The 25,501-nt window shown below is 32.3% G+C and overlaps 4 protein-coding genes across 6 annotated transcripts; 2 read left to right on the top strand and 2 right to left on the bottom strand.

The window, feature by feature from the left end:
- Nucleotides 1–1,605: 1,605 nt before the first annotated feature.
- On the bottom strand, nt 1,606–5,200 carry LOC112282598 (BTB/POZ domain-containing protein At3g56230). 2 transcript variants are annotated; one of them, XM_090250663.1, is made up of 5 exons: nt 4,736–5,200; nt 3,913–4,352; nt 3,407–3,622; nt 2,694–2,810; nt 1,606–2,480 (listed from the first exon to the last, which is right to left on the bottom strand). In XM_090250663.1, the coding sequence occupies exons 2-4, from the start codon at nt 4,255–4,257 to the stop codon at nt 2,790–2,792; spliced, it is 582 nt and encodes a 193-aa protein (XP_090106789.1). In that variant the 5' UTR covers nt 4,258–4,352; nt 4,736–5,200; the 3' UTR covers nt 1,606–2,480; nt 2,694–2,789. The 2 variants fall into 2 exon arrangements, with proteins under 2 accessions (XP_090106789.1, XP_024376160.1); XM_024520392.2 differs by lacking the exons at nt 1,606–2,480; nt 2,694–2,810 and having other exon boundaries at nt 2,941–3,622.
- A 1,916-nt stretch (nt 5,201–7,116) lies between these two features.
- Nucleotides 7,117–8,911, bottom strand: LOC112282751 (outer envelope pore protein 16-3, chloroplastic/mitochondrial). The gene is made up of 2 exons (XM_024520806.3): nt 8,452–8,911; nt 7,117–7,606 (listed from the first exon to the last, which is right to left on the bottom strand). Exons 1-2 carry the CDS (start codon nt 8,801–8,803, stop codon nt 7,467–7,469), a joined length of 492 nt encoding a protein of 163 aa, XP_024376574.1. The 5' UTR covers nt 8,804–8,911; the 3' UTR covers nt 7,117–7,466.
- A 196-nt stretch (nt 8,912–9,107) lies between these two features.
- Nucleotides 9,108–10,837, top strand: LOC112282752 (uncharacterized). 2 transcript variants are annotated; one of them, XM_024520807.3, is made up of 4 exons: nt 9,108–9,231; nt 9,682–9,801; nt 9,980–10,120; nt 10,284–10,837. In XM_024520807.3, exons 1-4 carry the CDS (start codon nt 9,205–9,207, stop codon nt 10,353–10,355), a joined length of 360 nt encoding a protein of 119 aa, XP_024376575.1. In that variant the 5' UTR covers nt 9,108–9,204; the 3' UTR covers nt 10,356–10,837. The 2 variants fall into 2 exon arrangements, with proteins under 2 accessions (XP_024376575.1, XP_024376577.1); XM_024520809.3 differs by having other exon boundaries at nt 9,676–9,801.
- A 3,543-nt stretch (nt 10,838–14,380) lies between these two features.
- LOC112282286 (uncharacterized) lies at nt 14,381–17,053 on the top strand. Its single transcript, XM_024519717.3, has 2 exons — nt 14,381–16,024; nt 16,288–17,053. The coding sequence occupies exons 1-2, from the start codon at nt 15,628–15,630 to the stop codon at nt 16,965–16,967; spliced, it is 1,077 nt and encodes a 358-aa protein (XP_024375485.1). The 5' UTR covers nt 14,381–15,627; the 3' UTR covers nt 16,968–17,053.
- Nucleotides 17,054–25,501: the final 8,448 nt, after the last annotated feature.

The raw sequence follows: 25,501 nt of genomic DNA, 5'->3' as shown, positions 1-25,501 counted from the left end.
TTCCTATTGTAGCTAAAAAAATTGGTTTTTTGACACATCATCTTCTTTGACAAATATGCTCCTTATTTTGTAGTTTTATTGCTTCTTTGGATAATGTTGAGTAGTGTATTTAGGTTCTCCATTATACAAGCATAATTCTTTTTGATAGTATCAAGTCTTTTCTTGCTTAGTAAGAAATATAAAATGTATTGTGTTAATTTGTATAGGTTCTAGTCTTGATAAATAAGCTTCTATGAATTTAGAAGCTATCACTATGATTTGACTTGTACCTCTCTAATAAAATCTTTATCCTTGAAATCTTTCAAAGAGTTGATTGTTGCATATAATGGCTTAAGCAATAAATTGCTGTAATGAATCTACTCTTAGCATTATCAATAGTAAATCTTTGATGTTATCTTTTAACCTATACTAAAATTGATTGATAAAGGCATTATCATTCCAATCTATGTCACAAGCAAGGTTTTGAAATTCAACAACATATATGATAGTTGAATATGATCTTTATTATAAAAATATAAGTTTAGTCTCTACTATTTTTTCTTAATCACTTATTTCAAATGTGAATTTAAAAACTTCTAAAAATAAATTCAAATCATAGAGTAGTCGTTAATCCTTTTCTATCAAAGGTATAAACCAAGAGAGAGTACTTCCAAAAAAAAGTGCACTGATAAATCCAACCTGAATAAATCTATTAAAATATTAAAAAAGATGTAAAAATATTGTAAAAATCTTCAAAATTTTGATTTTTTTCCATCAAACTTCTCCAATATATTTATTCTTACCTCCCTCATACTTATAGTAGTCAAACTTATTGGATTTAATTGTGAACTTGATCTACTTGCTTCTCTCAATTGTACAACTCTTTGGCATAGATTTTAAACTTTATTGTTGACATCTTCCATAGGTTTTGAAACACTACATCTATGGTTGACATTAAAAATATTTGATATTTACACCCTAATAATGTCGACAAGTTTATAAAGATCTCTAATGGTTGCAAATCTATTATCACTTTTTTTGAGAGTAGAATCCATAATTTTTCCATTCATAGACATCTCAAAACAAATCTATAAGTTAAATTAAAAGAGGGTAATCTACAACCTCTAATATAAAATGAAAATTTTCATAAAGAGGTGTGGTCCACTTTTTTTAAGGAAAAAATCATTTTTATGGAACTAAAATGTTAGATTGAAGATATGTAGTCCACGACCTTCAAAATACAAGAATGGAAGTGGAGTAGTTGCATCACTTTTAAAAAAAAGATAAGAACAATGAGTTAGCACCTTTATAAAATTGTCAAAGACATAAATTTCAAAGAACCAAAAACTCAATATACTCTTGTGTTACTCAAAAAGAATAAATATTCACTCAAAACTAATACAATATTGAAACTAGAATGGCTATTGCTAAAGACAAGAAAACTAGAAAGTTTTGAAACAAGACTAAAGACTAAAAAGATATTGAAAAGAATGAAGAAAGCTTTATTCTTACCTCCATATATACTATCTAATTAAAAGCTACATGGCGACATTCTATAAAACCTCTAATATGTGTCCAACTTACAAGACACTTGTCTAACTTATAAGACAAGTTTTCTATATGTGTTCTAGATAACTAGCTTGTTCCACAAGCTATTGGTACGTGTAAAATGTAGCTAATTTATTGGCTAAGCTTTTAACCTACCAATCAACTACAAACATGTCTTAAATCAAATACATGTCTATAAAGCTTCTAAGATAATATAAAATCTATCTACATTTATCTTCTATCTAACACTTCTTATCTAAGCAAATATATATCCATGATAATAATAAATTATAAATATATATATATACATGATTTAGAATTATTTATATATATTACAAAATACAACAAAAAAAAAATTATAAAATAAAGATTTTATTATATCACCAATATATTCTTATAAAATTATCTTTTAGCATTACATAATATTCTTAATATTATTTTTTATTAACCAATTAAAAAAATCAATTAAATTTTACTAACAATATTATATGGTACAATGTCTTTATAAAAAGCATGAATAAAACATCTTGTTGGATATTTAAAGTTATTAGTTATTATTAGAAATCTATAAAATATATTTTTTATATATATGTCTATATATATGTACATTTTATATTTATATATATTGAATCATGGTTTGTAAGCATGTGAGCAGCGAACTCATCGATGTTTCAGTAAGACTTGCCAGTGGATTTCACTGTAGTAGTTCAATCTTAACTGAAAGCTATCGGTTGCTGAAATGCTAACCTAAGGATCCAATAAATGAGATCGGGTATATCTCAGATGACAGGCTATCGTGTTAGAAATTTGGCAGGTAAACAGTGAAGAGTTTCTGCAACTCTGCTACATGACAAGTATTTCCTTTTGAATGAATAGCATGGTTGAGAAAAATTAATGACTTCAAACTTTCACATCTTACCTGTCTCCATTATGTGGGGATGTTTTCCACCGCTCTGTCAAATTCAGCATTAACGCGGAGTAAGGTAGGCAATATACTGGAGGCCACGTTGTTAGGGTCATCTTCATTCCAATCTTCTGAAGTTCTCACCAGTGAATTTTTGGAGATGGAAACTATTGTCCATATTCAAACACTTTTTTCCATTGTTGATATTCTTTAAATAATATTATGAAATTGAGTAGTGCTTCAAGTTAGAGGAACTACTTACCCTGCAAAAGTAACATGCGGCGCAGCACCATGAGAAAAATAATTCGATTCAATCATTGCTTTTGTGAGGGTGACCATAAATTGAACCAAGAAATACTCAACAGTAGATGGTAGTTTCCTGTCATCAAATACCTTGCGCATTACATCATTCCGGTATGCAATAAAAGCCATCTAAAGACATCACACTGGAGAAGGAACAGAGCCACAAACTTTCTGGAACAACAACCAATGAACTGACGAAAATGAAATGAAGGCCAATGCAGAAAGAGACGTTTACTGCGATCCCTCCGCCAAAAATAAGTAAAACAAAAAATTATATACAACGGAGACAACGAAAAAGAAACTATCGAGTGATTCTATTAACCTCGTTCCCACTACTTTCCAATTGCAAAAATACATCGTTCAAACGAGATCAATCCTGGATATCAAATTTGGAGAAGTATTTAAATCTTAGAAATATCCTTATCCGGTGTCCTGAAGACAATGCTACTTCTTAAGCACCTTGATAAGAGCCTTGGTTATTTCCACCGATAAGAGAGCATTTTTCGAGGCAAAATCTTCATATCCTTTCGAGAATACGACTTCCTCATAGCTATCTAGGATCACATTTATGGCGGTCTCCTTCAATGAAGTAGCATGAGTGAGAGTAGCCAACTCCAGAACATCCAAAACATTAGATGGAGACACTGTAGCACAAATGAAGGCTTCACACACCTTGCTCAATACAGGTATGTCGTACTTATCGGCAGCCATCAAGAGAGCATGACCATGCTCCGCCATTGCATCAGCTGGAATTTCAGCACAGTACATGAACTCAAGAAGATACCGCAGTTCATAATGGCTTAACTCCGGTATGTGAACAACTCCCGTGTGCGGCTCCTTTAATGCGTCCGACTCAAAAATTGCTCTAAATACAGATGACTTGGTTGCCTTCAGTCAGCGATGAGCATCCAACAAACTACACGAGTGATTATAAGATAAGAGTTGCACTTCGAGCTTTACAAGAATGCCATATGGTGCAATCACACAGCTCTTTAACAATACTTTCACAAAAAATAATATCACTAATTGTATCATATCCGTGAATCAAGGTGAAGTAAAGAATGCACAGAAGCCTCATGAAAATCTAATAGCACATCTTAAAAACAAGAGCATTGAGAGCCTAGCATTGACAATGATTTCATTCAGACAAGGGAATGAATAAGAGACAAGAAACTAACCATGACAATGCGGTGAGCATGTATAGAGAGGCCGTCGTTCGTGACCAATTCGACATCAGTGTGCATCCCCGTTTGGAAAGCTTCTATAAGTGACCCAAGAAACTCAAGCTTCTCACTCACATTTTCTTCCATCTGATCTAGCTGCTTAATCTGATTAAATGCATACTGCAGCCCATACGGAGCTGCTTGCCTTCCTCTCTCTACATCTTCATCATCGCGCCACTGTTGCTCCAGCTTCCGGCAGAGGTCAATGATAGACTTTGCACCTTCGTAGCAATTCTTACACAACGTGTTGCGCGGAGGTCGATACGAGTTCGCCACGGAGGAACACAAGCAGCAATCCATTGCATACCTTTAATAGCGGCGACTGCTACCTTTAAGCTCTGTTACAGCCGCAGTTCCAATCCCGAACTCTTGACCTCTTTCAGAAACATGGAAGCCTAGTTTCATGAAATCAGTTATCAAAAAAATAAAATCCATAAGTTCGCATGAAGATAATTAGAACTCATCTTGAATCGAGTGCATCACCAAACCTGAGAAACCGAACAAACTAAACCTCCGACAATTACAGTCCAGTCATACAGAGGCATTCAATCAGTTCAATTAGTCTATACTTGATGCTCGCATCAGGAGCGGACGAAAAAGAATCAAGCAGATGATATCTCCAACGCATCTGCGACGCGCTTAATCCGCTCAGTGACACATTCGACACGAACACACCAGCAATCATGCACTACACCTCCAGCCGAAGCAAATCATCCTAATTTCTCAATTAAGTCTAATACACAATCCAGCTGTCAAGCACAACGTTCACACATCTTACCATGAAACGCTCGTCGCCATCATCTTAACCTGTAGCAAACCGCCGCTTCCTCCACCAAAGATCCCCGTAACAACAGATGCAGTTTCTTCTCCACGAATCCTCCCTCACTCACTCACTCTCCCCCGTCTTTCCACTATTTTGACACTCCACTTCCGTGACAAGACACAGCACACCTCACACAAATCTGAAATCAACGCCAGTTAATTAATACCAGCTGCCAAATGACACGATCCATCAATGCATGGCCACTATCGCAGCCCCGGCGCCACACGTGCCTCCACTCTTCCACTACTAAGCTCCTCGACAACCTCGGTAATGCATCATATTAGGTCGCTTGAACCTCCACAAGGAGCCTCTTACTCAGACCATGCGGCTCAACACCTCAATTTGGCACTGATGGAGTCGAGCGAGCGAGCGCTGAAAGCAGGGTCATTCTATGGGGGCAAGCTTCAGCTCAAGCTGCATTTTCTCGCCATAGCCACTGCCAGGGTTAACAAACTCAGCATCATTCATCCACTATTGGGAGCCGCGACGCCACTCTCATTCATCCACCTCTGGGAGCCACAATGCTGGCTCTTCGACTCCAGTCATAATCTCGAATTCCTTCATTTCGACTTTAAGCATTTTGCAGCTACACTAATTGTTTATTTGAAGAAATTTGTGTTTTAATTGATATAATAAAATAAAATAAATACGATTTTTTAATATTTTAGTTCCTTTCTACATAAGTGTAAGACTTTTTTTTCATTTTTCCTTCTTGATTTTTAATTTTTTTAATTCATTCCTAATCTTCATCCAATTTTTTGAATAGTTTATTTTATTGTAGAAAGTATGTCAAAATTATTTTCCAATTTTAATTTAAAGCTTTTAAAGAATTGGCTTTTTAAAATCCTTTATAATCATGGTTTAGATTTTTTTTTCTTTTTTTTTTATCTCTTTAATAATATCATCAATGCTTTATTGCCCATTGATTTATTACAATGCTTCTTATTTAGATTTTTTCTCAGCATATTTTACTTGGATTTGTGTATTTAAATTAATGAGTTTTAAAAATTGTGGTACCTAACATAACAAAAATATATGAAATAATTGATTAAATTAATAATAATACAAAAAAAAATCATTATTTATTTTTACATTTATGAGAATGTTGCACATATAAAGATGAATAAAGATGAAGATGAATTCTTATGATGTGATTTTTTAGCTAGTATAATAAAGTTAGTATTAATATTTATTTTCTTAATTGTAAGTTTATTTATTAAGAAAACTTCACAAATGATTACTTTGTAGGTTTAAAAAATATGTTCTTGATAAATAAACTTCTTTTAATAAAAATAGATAATAATCTTATAAAAATATAAGAAAATTTAATTTTAATATATATATATATATATATATATATATATATATATTACTATGATTTCATTCCTTATAAAAAAGACTTTATCATTCTTAAATTTTATTTATTTATTTTGATTAGTTTAACACATACCATGTGTGTTTATTATATTTTTTTGAAATATATGTACATATTTAAAACAAATATAATAAAACATATAATGAAAAAAAGCAACAAGTTTTTTTTTATTGTAATTTTTAATATTTTATGTTACATGTATTTATTGTAATGTTAAAAAAGAAGAAGATACATTTAGAACAAAATAGCTGTTTTTCTAATAGATATGTTGTAAAATATTTTTTTTAACGTATCATTTTTTTTTAAAAGATCTATTATTTTAGAAATACATTTTTAAAATATTTGACAAATTGTAATAGACTTCACTGGTGCAACTCAGACTACTTTTGGATTCTTACACTCTACCACATCCCGGCATAGACAAAAACATGTCATGAATGATTGCCGAAGCGTGTAAGCGTGTAATTCACTCGAACATGTAATTGTGCACAAGTATAGAAAATCAATGTCCCGCAGGCTGCCACCAAGAGCTTGATACCACATTAGAGGAATGAATGGTGTTGTAAGCTAAACAACTCCAGGAAAATAAAGGTATAAGATCTTTCGAGTACTATTTCAGAGGCAACAGCAAATAAGAAATTAAGTCCAAGATTTTCATCCTTACGTAATTGGAATGAAAAGTGCATTTCAATAAGTGTACTGTTCTTTCACACACATGAGGTACGTTTCTAATGTTCAAGCCCCCACTTGTGATGGAATTGTGAGTAACATTAACAATCTCATACCGAATTCATCGTACCAATTGAATGCCAAGCATCATCTTGTGAGGATGTTTTGAGCTATGTTGGTTTCAAACCCATGTTTTATCAACTGGCACAAAACCTCGAAATCGGCACTTCTTGGCATATCTGTTCGATGGTAACGGCCAACTATATGTGACTTGGAAACCAACTAAACTTGCTGATCAAAAGTGGCACAAGAAGTATCTTGCAGAAAGTTTTACCAAATCGTGGAAATACTAATCCCACATTGGCACAAAATATATGAAGCATCACCCAAAATCTAAAAGAGTGAGGCATGAAAGGACTCTGCATTTGAACCCATTCAACATGATGATTACTTTGATGCCTTGAACATAGGGAGGATTCGCTGCAAAACACTAATGAGCTAACTTGAAACCTCACCTTGAGAACCAGGCAACTTTCAAAACAGGGTAGGAATCCCTCGTTAGCTACATAATGATGTTGCATGACATTCGCCTGCCAATGAACACCTATTCTTCCTGAAAAAAGAAAAGAATGAAAGCAGTGTCTAAAGATCTGGGTTGGTCCTGGGATAGGGCAAATACTCGCGTCCGGTGGGGGTCCTCACAGTTTGGCCTCCTGCATCAACGATCACAGCGCAGGCTGCCAGTGCCGCAGCTGCACCTATACCCACAGGCAACTTCCCAGCTGCAGATTCAATCCCGTTGGTCAGTAGAGTACAAGTGCAAACGTACGACTGATTGACTTAGCGTTTCACAGAGAGCACAGTATCAGTACACAAGAAATATTGCTAACTGAGTCTGGCATCTTTCACTTAACAACCATTTAGAGGATAATTGCCACTTGAAGGAATGAACAACCGGCTTCTAGACATTCTACTGTTCAATCAGAACTTGGAAAATTTAGACCCGCGTACTTTGTTCCAAGGGTATCTAGTTCAGACTTGATGGCATCCAAATCTTAGCGACTTCATTTTTTTGCAGTTTGTGACTGATTGGGGACCATACAGGCAGTGACTGCACTATTACTACTTGCGATGACTTCAATGAATTAGGGTTTTGACACGTCATCAAAGTAGAATTTTAGTCGATTGATTTGCCAGGCAAGAATATGCTCGAAGGGTTTGCAATCAATTCAATAGATTGAGAAGTAAACTAGACACATACAATTTGATTCATTTCTCTAATTTCAAATCGGTGGCCTCAATTCGAAAAAATTGAGGCTCACAGATGGTTAAAGTCGTGTCCACTGCAGATACTGCTATTCCCAACAACCATCGGAAATAACATAACCAGCATGTGATCGGACTGAATTGTGTGGGAGAAAATGGCGCCAGGGCTGTGGAGAAGTGAAGCTCAGAGAAAGAGGGATTGTAGGAACGTACCCAGAAAGAAAGCGAACAAAAATACGATGTGTTTACCTAGCCCTCTCAACGACTGTTCAAAAAAAAAGGGGGGGGGGGTGATTCACAAAAGAAAGAATATCCAACCAAGGGATTTTGGAGCTTATTGGGAGTGAGATCGATAGCTAACCTCGAAGACCGAGAACACTCCCAGCGGCAGCACCGCCCAATGCAGAGTTCCAGACATCCTTCTTTCCGCGAATAGAGGAAGCTAGTGCATCCGTAAATGCAAAAAGACCACCAATTGCTGCAAACGTCAGGCCATAGTTACCCATGATCCTCCCCGTTTTTCTCAAAGCTGGCATTGCGACGTTCCTCTCGACGGCCGGAACATCCTGCCATGTCGCTGTAATGGCCCCCAGAATCATGCCCGCCAAACCACTCGACCCGGCCGCACTAGCGGTCCTGAACGCAATAGTGTCGTATTCCCCCAAGTTCCGAAGCTCGTCTGGATCCATGTGAGCGTACTTGTCGCTCTCCATCGCTCCCAGAAACTTCAATCACCACTCGCACCCTACTCCTGCTTAGAGTGGGCTCTAAAACCCAACATCGCCAACAACCCAGCTTTAAGATCAATAGCAATCTAAGAAATTTCCAACCCAAAGAACAAACGGAAAAAACGAGAGGCATTTAGGGCAGGGTGCCGAAGCTGGATGAAATATGACAATATTTGGATGGAAGAGGAATAGCGCTTCAAGCATGAAGGCTGATTGCTTCGATGCTTGGATGAGGGTCCTCAATCTCATGTCTGAGGTTTAGAAGGGGTAAACATTTATGTGCTCGCATTTTGTGCTATGGGTTTGTAGAATACTGCTGTGTGATATGAGTTGTGGGTGCCGATGAATGCATTTACGGGCAAGAGTAGGGCTTGAACTTCCCGAGGATGCGTTACTCGAAATTAGGTTTGGAGGTATTCTTAATTTTTGCGCCTCACCTGTTTTCCCATTCTCGTTGTATATTGTCCTTAAGAGTTTTTGCAGAAATGTTTCGAGCAACAGAGCTACATACTCCGTGATGGATCGCCAATCTCGTGTGCGACTTCTTGAATGTTATGCCATGTCTTGCCTAGGAACCAATGCTTCTCAGTGAGCTACAGACTTTGGCATAATATTCCATAGCAATAGAAATAAAGCTTTGACAAATTTCACATTGAAGTTTTTAAGGTCATTAGGACGAGGGTTGCTCTTCTTTGTTGGTGAGGGATGATTCTGAAAATCAAATGCCCTTTCTAGAGTCTTAAAGTTTCGTATCCCGAGTTCACAACCACATTTTAGATCTGAGTTCAGTGTGGTCACCATCGGAATTCCAGAGTCTGCGTCCCTTTGATCAATGGTCACAATTGGCTGTTCTGCAGTAACAGTTCCCAAGTTCGACTCGCATGGCTGATGGGCACGAGCTTGCCTCCATGAGTAACGTAGGGCCACAGCAAGACGGCAGTACGCTCACACCAATCCTGTGGGCATGTGGTGCTGTGAGCCAGGTATGAAATAGTTTGGAACTTAACATGCTTACCGCCCTCGAATAATTCTCTGTCTGTTTTCTCTAATCATTGCAACACCGTCCACATTACCTATCTTATTGTTTTTTTGTAAGGTTTCCTTTTCCAGTGTTCTCGATGGCTAGTTGCTTGCATTCTCAGAGCAACTTTGTGGCTGTAGGCGATTGCAGCTCGTGTACTTGCTAAGAAGGGGGATGGGGGTCCATCGATGCCTATTCGGGCGTTCTCTATTGCATCTTTGCTACTAGGTACCGGCTTTTGTGCTGTGGGCGGTACACTATGGGCAAGCGGAATTCGAGAGGTGAGATTGCCCAATTTTCTGTACAAACATGCGCAGTTCAAGGAGCTGCTTTTTTTTAAAGAAAAGAAAAGGAGTCAATAGAACTTCGATGTTTCAAGAAAATTCTCATTTTGTAGAGAAATAATACATTTTTTAATGTACATGTACCCTGGCACTCATGCAGGTGGAGGATCTGAGAGGCATGGGTCGCACAGTTCGCAGTGCTTTTGGAAAACCGCCTCGTATGGACACCTAATCTTTGCATATCATGGTCTAAGATTTTACCAAGAACTGAGCCTGCCTTTCTATGCCTCCTCGTCTTTGAGATTTTGGACTTAATCAAATCATGGAAGAGCCTCTCAAGTGTTGTTAAACAGCCTACTGGTTGCCTCGTGTACGACTTTTATTTTTGGTATCACGGGAGCTAGCTGCGATCGAATGCCTGATATGAAGCTTATTGTTGGAGAGTACTCTCCTGACCTTGTCAGCTACATAAGCAGGCTTTCCCAGCTGAAGGCACATCAGAGAGCAGCATTGTTTGTATCCTTGGACGAGGTTAGTGTCTCCATTTGCTTTGTGAGAAGGTAGTTCAGCAACTCTCTTTGTTGCTTGTTATTTGCAGCTATGATCAGGCTGAATATACAGGGTCCCAGTAAAATTTTGCAAATGCTCCGGAGGTAATTGTTGACCCAACTGCCTTTTCCAGAAGGGGCTGCAATTAAACCTGTTATTTTGGCATTCTGTTGTTTTGAGTTGCACCTTACAATATTACCTTGCCTTAGCTCGTTGAGAAAAATGATTGCTGCAGAAGAATCCCTTAGTAGTAGAAACTGCTTGTAGAATTGCTGACTTGTTTGAAGTAACTTAGTTAACATATGTTGACCCATTGAGCAAAATCAGGCATGTGATGGGGCTGCCTCAGCAAGAGCTTTGTTAATGATAGTGTCAGATCATTTTAGGAGTTTTGTGTTCACTTATGCAAGAAATTTAATTTAATTTAAAATTAAAAAAACAATACAAAAACATAATAGAATCCATTCCATTAATCTTTAATGAACCAGATTAGAAGCCATAACCTATTCGTTTCTCTAACTTATAAACCAAGTTTTTCTATCACACAAACCAAGTGTTCATGAGTGTTTTTGTATTTTACCATTATTGTTATTAATTCTGGCCTTTCTTGTTACCAAAAGTCCTTGAATACTTTTAAGATATTCATTTTTTCAAATCTTGGAAACCAAGATAGAGGTTGTGCTCAACTCACATAGAAAACCTTACAATTCACACCAGCATTGTAAGCAATATACAATTTTAACATCTTATTCTTTACACCTTCACTTTCAAAAATTACTACTCCAAATTCTATGTGTACTAAGATGTTTGGCAATTAGATTTTAATAGCTGTGTCTACCTAATAGTGTAGTTTTATATATTAAAATAATTGCTTGAGAACACTCTTAGTAGATTGTTGTATATATTTTCACGTTTTATCTTTAAAAGAATTGTAATAGTTAGTTTTTATACACAAAATGTAATCAAAACCTGTATATATATATATATATATATATATATGCACACAAATGTGTATGTGTTTATTAAAAAATACAGTAAGCATGTGTAAGGTGATTATATTTGTAATTAGATTCCTAATTAGATTGGATCAAACAAAATATTGTTTTATGATTAACTTTTAAATGATAATTTTAAATTCTTGCATTGTATGAATTTAAGCCTAATAACTCTTGGGACAGTAAAAGGTTAAATTCAAAGCTTTTGTAGCTTGTTAATCCAAACCTATACCAAGTAAAATGCCATTTTTGTAACTTCATTAAGTTTTTGTTGTGATTTTTGTGTTTGACACTTCTAAATCTGTAAGCAAGTAAGGTACTACTCGTCTATTTATAGGGTCTAGTGGCTATGAAAGTTCAAAAACCAATTTAGTTTATATATATATATATATATATATATTAAGTATTAGGTTATTTCAAAGCTTTGGCTATTTGGTTTGAGATCAACAAGAAACTTTTATATTTCTTCAAAGTTGTAAAATAGTATTTCTTTAATACATACCTAAACATCTTTTACAAATAAATTGATTATAATTTTTATCCAAGAAAATAATATCGGGGAATAGAACATCTTTTAAGATTTTCTATTTTTATATTTTTTTATCAATTTTTTTTCAAAATATAACTTACATTGTTACAAAAAAAATTCTAAAATTCTATTTTTTTTTTTTTAATTCTCATATGAAAGCTTTTTCAATATATACATCCAAAAAAATTATTAGAACTTGTTTTGATAAAAAAAATGATTTTAAATAGATATTTATCACAATCATATGTAGATCTTTACCAAACCTTGCAACCAATGAGACCATTAAAACCATCTTTGTTATATTAAGAATGTAGAAGATTATAAATTAATCCCAAAATTGTTGATTACAATTAAACATAATTAAATAGGGCAATTGAATTCAATTAGTATTTTATATAAGTATTTTAGATAGTTTGACATTGAAGATAATAGTCTCATTTAACATAAACAGACTTAAAATTAACAAATAATTAGTAGATGAAAAAAAAAGAAATTTTTATGCAATAAAGCCAATAGACAAAAACATCTAGGTGCAAGTAGCAAATTTCATTCTTTGAATATTATAATTAACTGCAATAAATTTTATATCAATTCACTAAATTATTTGAGGAATTTCACAAGTTTTAAGAACATCAATAAGAAAATTGAGTCAAGATGTTATTAAAAAAATGTAACTTTCACAATAAATTCTTATCAATACTTTATACTTTATACCTCATATAAATATGAATAGAGTTGTGGATTTCAATAACAACTATTTAAAAAATTAAGTAACAAGCTTATATTAAAAATAGATCTTTATTATAAGTCACATATTTTTATCTTGTGCAATATTTTTTATTTTTTAGTATATAAAATAATACATTATATATAAAAATATATATATAAATTTTCATTATTAATGATAAATATTTACATATTTTCTACAAATCTAATGTTGTCTTTTACATTGAAAACATTTTAATTTTCTTTTCTAATATTTACTTCCCTTTTTTTCTTTTTTTCTTGATTTTTTACTCCTATATATATATATATATATATATATATGTATTTATATCCTAAATTTTATTTTCATTTTATATCAGATAACTTTTTATTCTTTCTTTTTTACTACTTCTAACTTATTTTTTAACATGTTTTTTGAATAGCTGCTCCAACTTCTTTACATGCATTTAAAATTTTTATTTTAAAAATTTTATGACTTACTCTCTCTCTTTTCAAATTAACAATAAATCCATGAAATTTTTATTTTTATTCTGGATTACTGAGACTTCTTAATTATTTTAATTCTTTTTAAAAATTGTTCTAAATTTTTCACATAATTAAAAAAGTAGAAGAAGTCATAGATTTTCATCTACTAGTCTCTTATTTTTAATACATGTGTGGGTATATATATATATATATATATATATGTATACATATGTTTAAATCTCTTGTTAAAAAACATAATTGAAAATTACATATCTATATATCTTAAGAATTTACAAAATTTAAAGGACTGAAATAGGTTAATCTATTTTTATTAAAATTTTGATGCTCAAAGGTAAAATATATATATATATATATATATATATATATATAATTTTATTTAAAATATATGTTTTGCAATATATTAAGAAACACAATTAAACTTTACTGGGATACACATAAACATGAAAAGTTACCACACCCTAAGTCCTGTTTTTCTAATGATGCTCCACATTGTTCAGAATTATTGCATTAATATTCTGTTTAGGTTTTAAATAACAATATTTACACTCTTCTTCAACAGTTTTAAATGAGAAGATATTGATAATATCTGCTGTGTTGGTTATTTATGTCATCATTTGCAATGTTAATAATAATTAATTCCCTGCCCAAAGTGACTTACTAGGACGGAAGCTAGAGCTGTGGGATTAGGGCACAGCGTCATCAGCAGTGCCCAGCTAAGCAATCTACGTGGAACTAATTAATACAGCTGGCGATGGTTGAATAATTTCCAGACATATGTCGTCTAGTGTCACAGCCTACGTGGCCTCTCAGTACATGGCTGACGGGGCACTGTGTTCCTCGTGCTCCAGCCCTTGTTCCTCCATATGAAGCGCGAATCTCTTGCCATGTCATCACTTACCTGAAAAATTGTGTGGAGTTGGACTTCTCTGTACAAAGCGAAACTTGCAATATCGGTGGTAAATGTTCCGTACCATGCAACTGAAGACATCTCGTGAAAAAGACGACGATTCGCGCCGAGCATCAGAATACAGCTCTCTCCATCTGTTGCCATAACCTCAGCCCAAATCTTGTGTCTCGACGTCTGGATACTTAACACACTCTATCTGCCCACGGAGACTGTACCAGAGAGAGCTTCGTAACTAATTCCAGCCAAGTGTCGTTTGGGCGACGTGGTGACACTCATTTCCTGATCAGCACGAGACAGGCTCTGGGTCCAAGTCGACACAATTCGTGGTTTGTATCCTGGTTCTGCATGAGGCACTGCATGTGACGGTGGGTAAAACTGAGAAGAAGAAGTTTGTGGTGCGTGTAGGGTCGTAGCTGCTGCAGAAGGACCGTAGGTGGTAAAAGTGAAGTTGTGGGGTGGGAATCGGGTGGAGAGTGAGTTGGTCAGGAGAGTTGTGCGTGTGACGAATTTCGGGTGGTGAGAGTGATCGCTGGAACAGACCGTCGATGTTTCGATGGGTGGGTGATGTCTATAGATTTCGAATTCAGTTGAGATACAAGTTGGATTGTTTTCAGCCTCAGAGGTGCAAGCTGCTGCGTGTTGACACTTAACTGAATCACCGGCGTGACAAGTGGACTCGATTTGTTTCATGGTTTGAATCTGGTTCGATCTTAAAGGTCGTGTCTGTATATTCTTGTGTGCGGCGAAAATAGCTTCGGTTATACGTTCTTGAAGTAGCTAAGACTCACGGCCCCATTAGATGTGACAATTCTAAAAACGCTCCAGATGCTTCGATGCTAGAAACGTCATGGTTGACGAGAGTTCCACGAACGTTTCAGCTCTTATTGTAACCATGGGAGGAACCACAGGAATTGAGAAGAATCGCATTTGCGCTGAAGAGATTATGACCACTTTCACATTAAAGTGCTCACCGGAACTTAGACAAGTTCGGCATTACGCCTCGTAGTAGTTAAGCAAATTTGCACAAGAAATGTTCATTCCTTCTCGTAATCAATCAATGCCGAAATAGAGTTGAGAAAGATTGGACCATATACTATACTCACGAATTCGTCATCCATTAGTCACAGTGGAAAGAAGAGTAGGTAAATTGGTGACGACTGGATTCTGCCAAGACATCCCTCTCACAGCTTGATGCAGCGCGCCGCATAACGATCACGCAAGGACGGCGGCAAAAGTGCCCAAGTAATGTCCCGGCGAGCATGCAGTAGTAGCAGAGACGTTTGCTTGGTGGGTTATCCTGGACGAAAGCATCATGGGAAAGACAGATGCAGGATCGGGAAGTAGTAGATCATGTACGAAGAAAAATATGCGCCAAGCACCCGCTAAGGGCTCCAAGAGGGGATGCATGAAGGGGAAGGGCGGGCCTGAGAATGCTTTGTGCACATATAGAGGAGTGAGACAACAGACGTGGGGCATGTGGGTGGCTGAAATTCGGAAGCCAAATCGGGGCCTTAGGTTATGGTTGGGGACGTATTCGACAGCCGAAATCGCTGCGCTCGCTTATAATTCCGCGGCGAGAATTCTCTACGGTCCTAATGCGCTTCTTAACCAACCAAATCGCACACCTAATGGTTCTAACCCTGATGAGCACATGGATCGTACAACCGCGACGTATTCATCAGCTTCCTCAGCTGAGATTGGAAATTTAGGTGTCTGTACACTCTCACACCGTCCCTGCTTGAGCGACTGTGCTTTTGTCAGCATTTGCGTGTTTGTTCAAGCCTTGCCCGCCTGTTTGAAGCAGCGTTGCGTCAGCCTCAATCTGTAATTAATCTTCGATTTGTTCCTCCATGCAACGCTTCTTGTTTGTCAAAGCTTCTAACGGGTGCCCTGCAATGAGCTAGATAGCGGCCCGCTTAAGTAATACATGTCATAACTTACTTATACTCTTCAGTAATGCATCTCTCGACAGGTGGTAAAAGCTTTCAGAAAATCGAGAGAGTGCCATGCAAACTTCGCAGTGGAGGAGCTGAGCCGCATTCACAAGCAGGCAAGGAGGGCAGGAGCGCCGCGTCCTTCACCACTCCTGAGTCACTCGCAGATCACGACATAGATACAGCCACTTCGCTACAAGCCCTCCAGATGTTGGCTGCCGACGTAGTGCTTCCGGATTCCGAGCCTCCAAAACCCTGGCCATGCGACCCGAAGCCCGAGTTCATCGACAAGGCGTGGTTACAAGAATCCAACCAACCCAGTTTCCTTCCTCCCAAACAACTCATCAAGGATGTTCTCGAAAACGACCACGACATCTTCAATTTCAAACTGGACAACGGCAGCGACTTGGCCCCACCCCTGCAACTGGAAACGACCAGCGGCCTCAACGAGATCACAACCACCATCGGCGCATTTTCCGAAGCCCGTTGGACGAAGAACGAGTGCGGTTCGGACATGCCCGAGGCAATGCCGGAGTCGGATCAATCGAACGGCAGCACCTTCACCTCCACAACCCACACAATGGATACAACGGTAGACGTAGCCTCATTGGGCGATCTCAACGACGAGGATCTGCAGATCCTGATGCAACTCTGGTCGCCGGAGCTCGCGTCGTACGCTTGGAATGCGGCGTCGGTAGAGTTGTCGGTATCGCGATGAAACTGTGCATGGGCCGCGATCTGCACTTAGGGTTGAGTCGATGGCCAACTATTGTATAATGCAAATCAACCTCTTTTGTTTCATGATTCTAGTGGGTCAAATCTTGTCAACCTGGATTGAGTCTTTTGTGAAGGTTGTGTGGTTTGTGTAAATTGTGTTGTATGGGGAACCATGTGTTGCTATGTAAAATAGTCACATGTACTTGTCTATACAATGTGCAGTTTGTTTATATTGCAAATCAAATTATTGAAATGTCATTGTGAATTTTAGGATGCATTAAAGTAGGAGAGTGGGTCAGTGAAAGCTTAACAAAGAATAGAAAAGTCAAAGGAAGACAACATAAAAACTATTACAAAACATTAATCGAGAGCATGAAAAATTAATATAAAAGTTGCTAAGTTGCATTCTAAATTTTTTTCCTAGTTTTAGTGAATTTTTTTTAATAGAAAAACTAAACAAGATGAACATATATTGTTTTATGGAACTAACTTCATTTTAATAGAATCTTATTAAGTAATTTATTTTTAATCTTGTTTGTTGTGTTTGTTCAATGTTTTGTATTCTTGAAATCTAATTTCAAGTTTCTTAGTTGATCCTTTGCTATTTTATTTGGTGTGTAATAATTCTTTTAGTGCTTTTCTAGCTCTTATTTTTGAGATTTGGAGTTAATCCATTTGAATTGATATTTGAGTTGAACTTAGATTTTAGTTTATAATCACCTTTTTGGTGTTACACATTATCTGCTTCTTATAAAGTTAAGAGTGATTAAATGTTTTTGGTGTGATTATTACTTGTGCATGAAAAAGGTTCTATATTGTAAAAGAAATTTTAGGTGGAACACTTGTGTTTATAGTATTTTATATGACAAATATTTGATAGAATTTGGAATACATTCTTAGAAGTCATATATTGGTGAGAAGTCTAGCTCTTTTGAGACACTCATCTTTAATAATGCATAATTTTTTTTGTTGTTGCCAGTCAACACCAATGTAAATGCTTTTGTATAGAAAAATATATTTTAAATTTTAAGTGCCATGGTTTAATTTGTTGCTATGGTTTGGTATCAACTTTGAAGATTCAATGACATGTTAGATCAAAAGCTTTTTGAGTATGTTGTAGGATATTTTTAAAACATTCAAAATTAAAAATCAACAGCTGCAACCAAAATGGTTACCATCCTAAAAGATTTTGGACAAAATAGTCCAAGAATTCTTTTCCTTAAAATTACCAGATTTGATTTGATTTGATTTTTTGTTTTGATTTTTTTCTTCTTATAATCAAAATGGCCTTTTTTTTTTTTTTTTTTTTTTTTTTTTGTTTTATTGTAGAACTTCTTTCTTTTGGATACATGGTTCTCAAAGCAAACACTAGGCAATTACTACAAGCCTTTTGTCCATGCTTCTTTATCTAAAAAAATATATGGTTTACCAATCCCACTTAATGCGTTTATTTCTTCAGAAGATCCTTTAAGTATATAGTTATGCTTCATATGCTTTGTTTTGTAAAATAAAGTTTTAGAAAATATTACATCTTATGTGTGATTTAAAATTGTAATATGTATTTGGAATGTGAATGTAAATAAGAGAAATGTGTAAATTTTTAGTATGTATATATATATATATATATGTGTATTTGAAATATAATTAAACAAACATTGGTCTAAGTAATCTAGCTATTGTGAGTAATTGATACAGATTGACAAAAATATTGTAAAAGGGATGTAAAGGAGAATTAAATATAGCAAATGTAGATCAAAGCAAAAAATAAATAAACAAAGTATAAGTGACTAACCAAAATAACGAAAAGCATCAATGATTATTATTAAGAAGTGTTTTTGTAATTGGCAATGAAAACAAGTGTTAATTAGCATAAAATAAATAAATAAATAAAAATAATAATCCATAAAATATAATGATAGTAAGAAAATTTTATAAATGTATTTAGACAAGAAAGAAAAGATAGGTATTTAATTTGGTTAATCTAAGCTCTATTCAAATATGGTTCAAATATAATTTAGCAATAAAAAAAAACATGGAAAATTATATATTGTGATAAGTTTTATAATAAGTGGTTAAGTAATTTTATAAGATAGTAAATTCTCACATTTATTTAAAGTTATTAAGAATAGAATTTGATCTAAATTCTTTATAAAGTAATTTATAGGTTTTTTAAATTATCAATAGTTTTTTAACATAAGGTAAGAAGACCACAAAGTTGGACACATATCACACATTTAGCCACTTATATTACAAGTTGGCAATGTAGTAAAAATGATCAAAACTTATTCTGCAAATTAGATATGTGTCTTGCAATTTAGACACATGTCATATGGCCTAAAGGATATTGCTACATAGTTCTTTAGTAGATAATACATATGGAGGCAAGAATAAGATCTTCTTCACTATTATATTCTATTTTGGTTCAAGACTTTCTAGTTCTTTTATATTTAGCAATAGGCATTCTATTTTCAATTTTATATCCATCTTTTAGTTGTCTAATTTCTTTCTTTTGGTGATAGGGGGGTGTATTGTCATTTTTGGAATTTTGTTGCAATTTGTATCATTAATAATTTGATAAGAATCTTAATATTATATATATATATATATATATAAAGATGAGTAGATAATTCCACTTATTATTGTTGTGTTTTAAATATTGGATACTACTTACTTTTGAATTGAAATTTTTATTTTTTGAGGTTGATTCTTTTTATTAAAAAAATAGAGTAATTATTTATTAAAATTTAATTTAATATTAAATATTATAGATTATTTTATTTCTAATTTTATTTTTATATTTTTTGAAGTTTTTTTATAATAAAAAAAGAAAAAATTTATAAGTAATTTTCTTGACTAAAATAAGAATAGATTGCAATTACTACTATAAATAAAGATCCATCATTATTCTATGTATTTCTTATTGAACCTTATACAACAATCAATATATTGAGATGTAATCAATTACTACCATTTCTTCTTGAAATATGTAATAAGCAAGAATTTAAAGTAGAAAGAATCTTAGACTCTAGGCAGTACCAAAATAAATTGGAATATCTCATATATTAATGTTGATTAGTAAATGGACTTAGTAGCCATGCAATAATCTAACAAATGCATGAAAAGTTGTCTTTGCTTTTCATCAATGATATCTATTAAAATCAAGAACTAATTTTGGACAACAAGATGTTATAAATCAAAATAAACTGTGTTTAAGAATCAACTTATAGAAATATTTTTTAAAATATAAAAAATCAATGGTCAATAAATTCATTTAAAAAATTTTTATTTGAAAAATTACTAAATAAATTAATTAAATAGTCTTAATTTAAAAAAATTACAATTGAAATAAAGATCTTAAATGGAGACATGTCTTTTATGTAAATAATAAGATATTACATGCTTTATACTACAATCTTAGAAAAAAAAACTTATTGCTTATTGATATTATTGAAGATGGATATTACACTTGATAAAATAAAAAAAAAATAATGTTTCAAGGTAGCTATAAATGCCTCAATAATAAGTAAATAAATAAATGATAATTTTGTCTTGATATAAAAAATGATTGATGGTTAAACAAATCTATCAATGACATTTGTAGAAAACAAAATTAAAGTTTATAATTGATATCATTTAATGGATTTTCAACTTCATCAACTTATAAAGCCATAATACAATTCTTTATAAAACTTATTGTCTAGAAAGAAAGATGATATAATAAATAGCTAAATTTATTAGTATATTTAATTATATATAGAATTAAATATAAATAAATAAAAATAGGTTAAATTATTGAAATCTTATTAAAAAGCTTTGTTGCCTTTATACATATTTATAAGTAATTAATAGATTGATAAATTAGTTAAGAAGTTGATTATATGGCAAACATGAAAAAAACTTGCTTTACAAATTAGATATATGTCTCATAAGTTGGACATGTATCGTATGGCCTAAAAAACATTGTTACATAGTTCTTTAGTAGATGGTACATATAGATACAAAAGTAAAGTCTTTCTCACTCTTATCAATGTCTTTTCATATTCTATATTAGTTTAAGAGTTCTTAGTTATTTTTTATTTAATAATAGTTATTTTAGTTTTAATTCTATTTCTATCATTTAAATATCTATTTTCTATATTTTAATAATATAAGATTATATTGTTATTTTTAAATTTTTATTATTGTTTATGTCCTTGATATTTATAAATCATTGCTTTTAAAATTATAAAGATGATATTTTTTATTAAATATATTTTTATCTATTTTTATTTACTTCTTAATTTAAATAAATGGAAGTAAATAAAAGTTTTATTGAAGTTGGATTTATAAGAGTACTTCTATCTGGAAGTGCTCTTTCTTGGTTTGTACCTTTGATGGGAAATGATGGATAATTTGATTATGATTTGAATTCATTCCCGTAAATATTTATGGCTACATTTGGAGAAAGTGATTGAAAAAAAGTAGCAGAGATCAAGCTCTTATCTTTATGACAAGGATTACAATTAGCCATTATATATGTTGTTAAATTTCAAAACCTTGCTTGTGACATGGATTGGAATGATAAAGCTCTAACAACATCATAGATCTGTTATTGATAATATCAAAAATAGAATATTTGAAATAATTTATTATTCAAGGCATTACATGTCATAACTAATTATTTGAAAGGCATTAAAAATAAATATTTAATTGAAGAAAAATAAGTCAAGTAATGATGTCAATTCATAAGTTTACTAAAACTTATTCATCAAAGCCAAAACTAATACAAATTGATATAATATATTTTAAATCTTTTATTGAGCAAAAAAAGACTTGACGCCGCTAAGAAGATTTGTACCTATATTGTAGAGAACCCAAGCATACTATTCAACATTTTTCAAAGAAACAATGCAATCACAAAATGAAGAGTATGGTTGCAAAATAAGACAATATATCAAAAATTGATTTTTTCCAACTACAATAGTGATTTTGCAGTTGAAATCTTACTCAATTCCTAATAAAGGTCTTATTCTCTCCTCAAATCTTTCACCTTGTTTTACAATAAAAGTTTGATTAAGATAAAAAAAACCACAAAATATTAGTCTTTTTAGATTCAAGAATCTCAATTTGTTTTATAGATAAAGACTTTTTCAAAAATAAGATATATTTTTAATTAAAAAAATCAAACATATGCATGAAGAAGTAATAGATAGTCGTTTACTGTCTTCTAAGAGATGTTACACATAAAACTATTCTTGTAGAAGTAGCAACTAGTAGTCATAATAGTTTAGTAATACTTGATGTGATTAGATTTCTTTTTAATGCAATTATTTTAAGATTATCGTGGTTAAAAAGATATAATCGTTAGATAGACCGATTTTCTTGAAATCTTGATTTTTTTTGTAGTTTAGCCTAATAATTTGCTAGACAAGTGGAAATCCATAAGATCAATATATCCAAACCATTATTGGTAGGTGTAAGAACCTTCATGCATGCTGTAAAAAAAGAGTCAACTTTTGTTGTATATGCTATACTTATTATTGATAGAAAAAAAGATATGAAGTGGCATTTCAAGCCAATACCAAGATTATCAAAACATCTTTGAAAAAAAAATATAAATATTCTTTTAAAGCATTGTCCTTATGATTGTTCCATCAACCTTCAAGAAGGAGCTCAACCACCATTTGGACCAATCCATAGCCTATCATAGAACAAATTAGCTGCACTCAAAGAATATATTGATGAAAATTTTGCTAAGAACTTCATATGCCATTCTAAATCTCCAATTGGAGCTCTTATCTTATTTGTAAAGCAAAAAGATAGATCTCTATGGATGTGTGTGGACTATCAAAGACTCAATAAAATCACCATCAAGAATAAGTATCTCTAATCTTTGATTTCAAGACTTCTTAATCAACTAAATTAAACAAAGATCTATACAAAAATAGATCTATGAGGAGCATATAACTTGGTGTGCATCAAAGAAGGAGATGAATGGATGACTACTTTTTGAACTAAGTATGGATATTTTAAATATAATGTCATACCTTTTGGACTTACAAAGACATGAGCTTCATTCCAATATATCATTCATAACATTTTTTACAATTTTTTTTGATGATTTTTTCGTTTGTTATTTAGATGACATTCTAATCTACTCTAAGAACACATAAGAACATTAATTCCATGTTTCTTGTGTGTTATAAAAATTTAGAGATATAAGATTGTATTCCAAGATAAAAAAGTATTTATTCCATACTATTCAAGTTGACTTCTTAGAATACATCATTTTCAACAAAAGGCTCATGATGGATCCAAAAAAAATCCAAACTATCATAGATTGGAAGATTCCAAAAACAGTCAAAGATGTGGAATGTTTTTTGAGATTTGTCAATAATTATAAGATCTTCATCAAATATTATTTTCAAATTGTAGTTCTTTTTATATACATCATATGTAAAGTTAAACTTGAATAGAGTAAAGAAGCTAAAGTATCTTTTGAAGCCTTGAAGATAATATTTATTTCTACACCAATTTTATATTACATCAATTTTTCTAAGGCATTTTTTATGAAAAAAAAAATGCATCAAACTTTGCTATAGGTGCTGTTTTGTGATAATTGGAAGTACATGGGAAGCTCCATCTGATAGCTTTTGATTCCAAGAAATTTTCAATAGCCAAAATTAACTATGAGATCTATAACAAAGAACTTTTTGCAAACATGGATTTATTTCAAGAATGATATTATTATCTAAAAGATGCTTTTAGTCTAGCCATTGTGTATGTAGATTACAAGAATTTCAAGTATTTCATATCAATTCATATTTTGAATCATTGCCAAGCTCATTGGATTATGTATTTATCAAGATTTTATTTGAAGATTACTTATTGATCCAAGAAACAACAAGGTTTGTTAGACACATTTTTTAGACATCCTTATCTTATACCAAAAGAAAAAGATAGAACTTTTGATCAATAAAAAATGATTCTTTTGAAGCTAAAGCATTTCTATCTTCAAATAATAAAATTAACATTAATTATTGATTCAATCTTTATCAAGCAAATTCAATTAAGTATGTCTTTTGATCTTCTTGTTCATGATATCAAAAATAATTCTTTTAAGTCTTATAATACTTCTAAGTTTGAATTAAAAAATAATCTATTTTATTATAAGAAATAATTATATATTATAAAAGGCAAAATACGATTACATATTCTTCAAGCTTGTCATGACTTTTTGGCAACTTGATATTTTGGATACAACAAGACTTTGAAGCTAATATTTAGAGATTTTTAGTGGCTTCAAATGTGAAAGGCAATTAAAGACTTTGTACAATCATGTAATATTTTTTCAAGGTCAAAAACTCCTCGCCATCAACCTTATAGACTTCTTCAGCCATTACTTATTCTAAAATAATCATAATCTTTTTTTTCTATTGATTTTATTACAAATCTTCTAGTTTTAAGTTTGTATGATTTTATATTCATAATAGTAGCTTGTTTCATTAAGATGGCATATTTTATATCATATATAAAATGTATCAAAGATGAAGAAATGGTTAAGTTTTTTCTTGATAACATCTATTGCTGTCACAAATATATATTTATTATAATTATAATTTAAATAATATAAATAGTTAGAAATAAGTAAAAATAAATTAATTTTATAATATCTTCTATAGAAGCTTCTTAAAAGCTTTATAGATATTATTTTAATTTTACATGTATTTGTAATTGATTAGTAGATTAAAAACTTGATTAATAAATTAATTATATATTATATATATTGGTAGCTTGCAGAACAAGCTAATTATATGGCATCTATATTGAAAACTTACTTTACAAGTTAAAATACATGTTGTGTAAAATCAACATATTTTAAAGGTCCTACAGGATGTTACTATGTAGCTTTTAAGTAAATAATATATATAGAGGCAAGAATGAAGCCTTCTTTACTCTTATCATTTTTTTTTTTTTTTTTTTTTTTTTTTTTTTTTTTTTTTTTTTTAATAGTCTAGTTTCAAGAGTTTCTAGTTTTTTTTTTTTTTTTTTTTTTTTTTTTTTTTTATCTTTTATCTTTTACTAATAGCCATTCCAATTTTCTTTTCATAAATATACTTCTTTGTTTTTATTTTTTCATACTTCTTTGAAAAAGTCTCACTTTTTTATTTACTTTCATCTAGTACTTATCTTTGATAGATTGACAAGAATATACTTATAATATTAGAGCTTTGTCTTTTTTTTGATAAAGAGTTGATTATCCCTTCTTCCTAATGAGACATAAGCATATTAGAAGTAGAAAATTAACTTCTTGTAAAATTGATATTTTTTTTTATTATTTTTTTTGTTCTCAATTTCTTTCTTTTATTTGTCTTAAGCAATATTAGATATTTTGTTTCTTCTTAAACTTATTATAATAGATCTTGTCAAAATGAAGAGTGTAATGGCATAAATGCAAGAATGATTGAGAGAATTAATACTTACAATACATCAATTCAATTTACTACCACAAAAAAAATAAGAATGATAAAAAATAAAGATATATAGATGATTGGA

Source organism: Physcomitrium patens, chromosome 5, assembly GCF_059467195.1.
Source record: "Physcomitrium patens ecotype Gransden chromosome 5, ASM5946719v1, whole genome shotgun sequence".
NCBI classification, from domain to species: domain Eukaryota; kingdom Viridiplantae; phylum Streptophyta; class Bryopsida; order Funariales; family Funariaceae; genus Physcomitrium; species Physcomitrium patens.
This window is presented reverse-complemented; position numbering and strand designations above follow the sequence as displayed.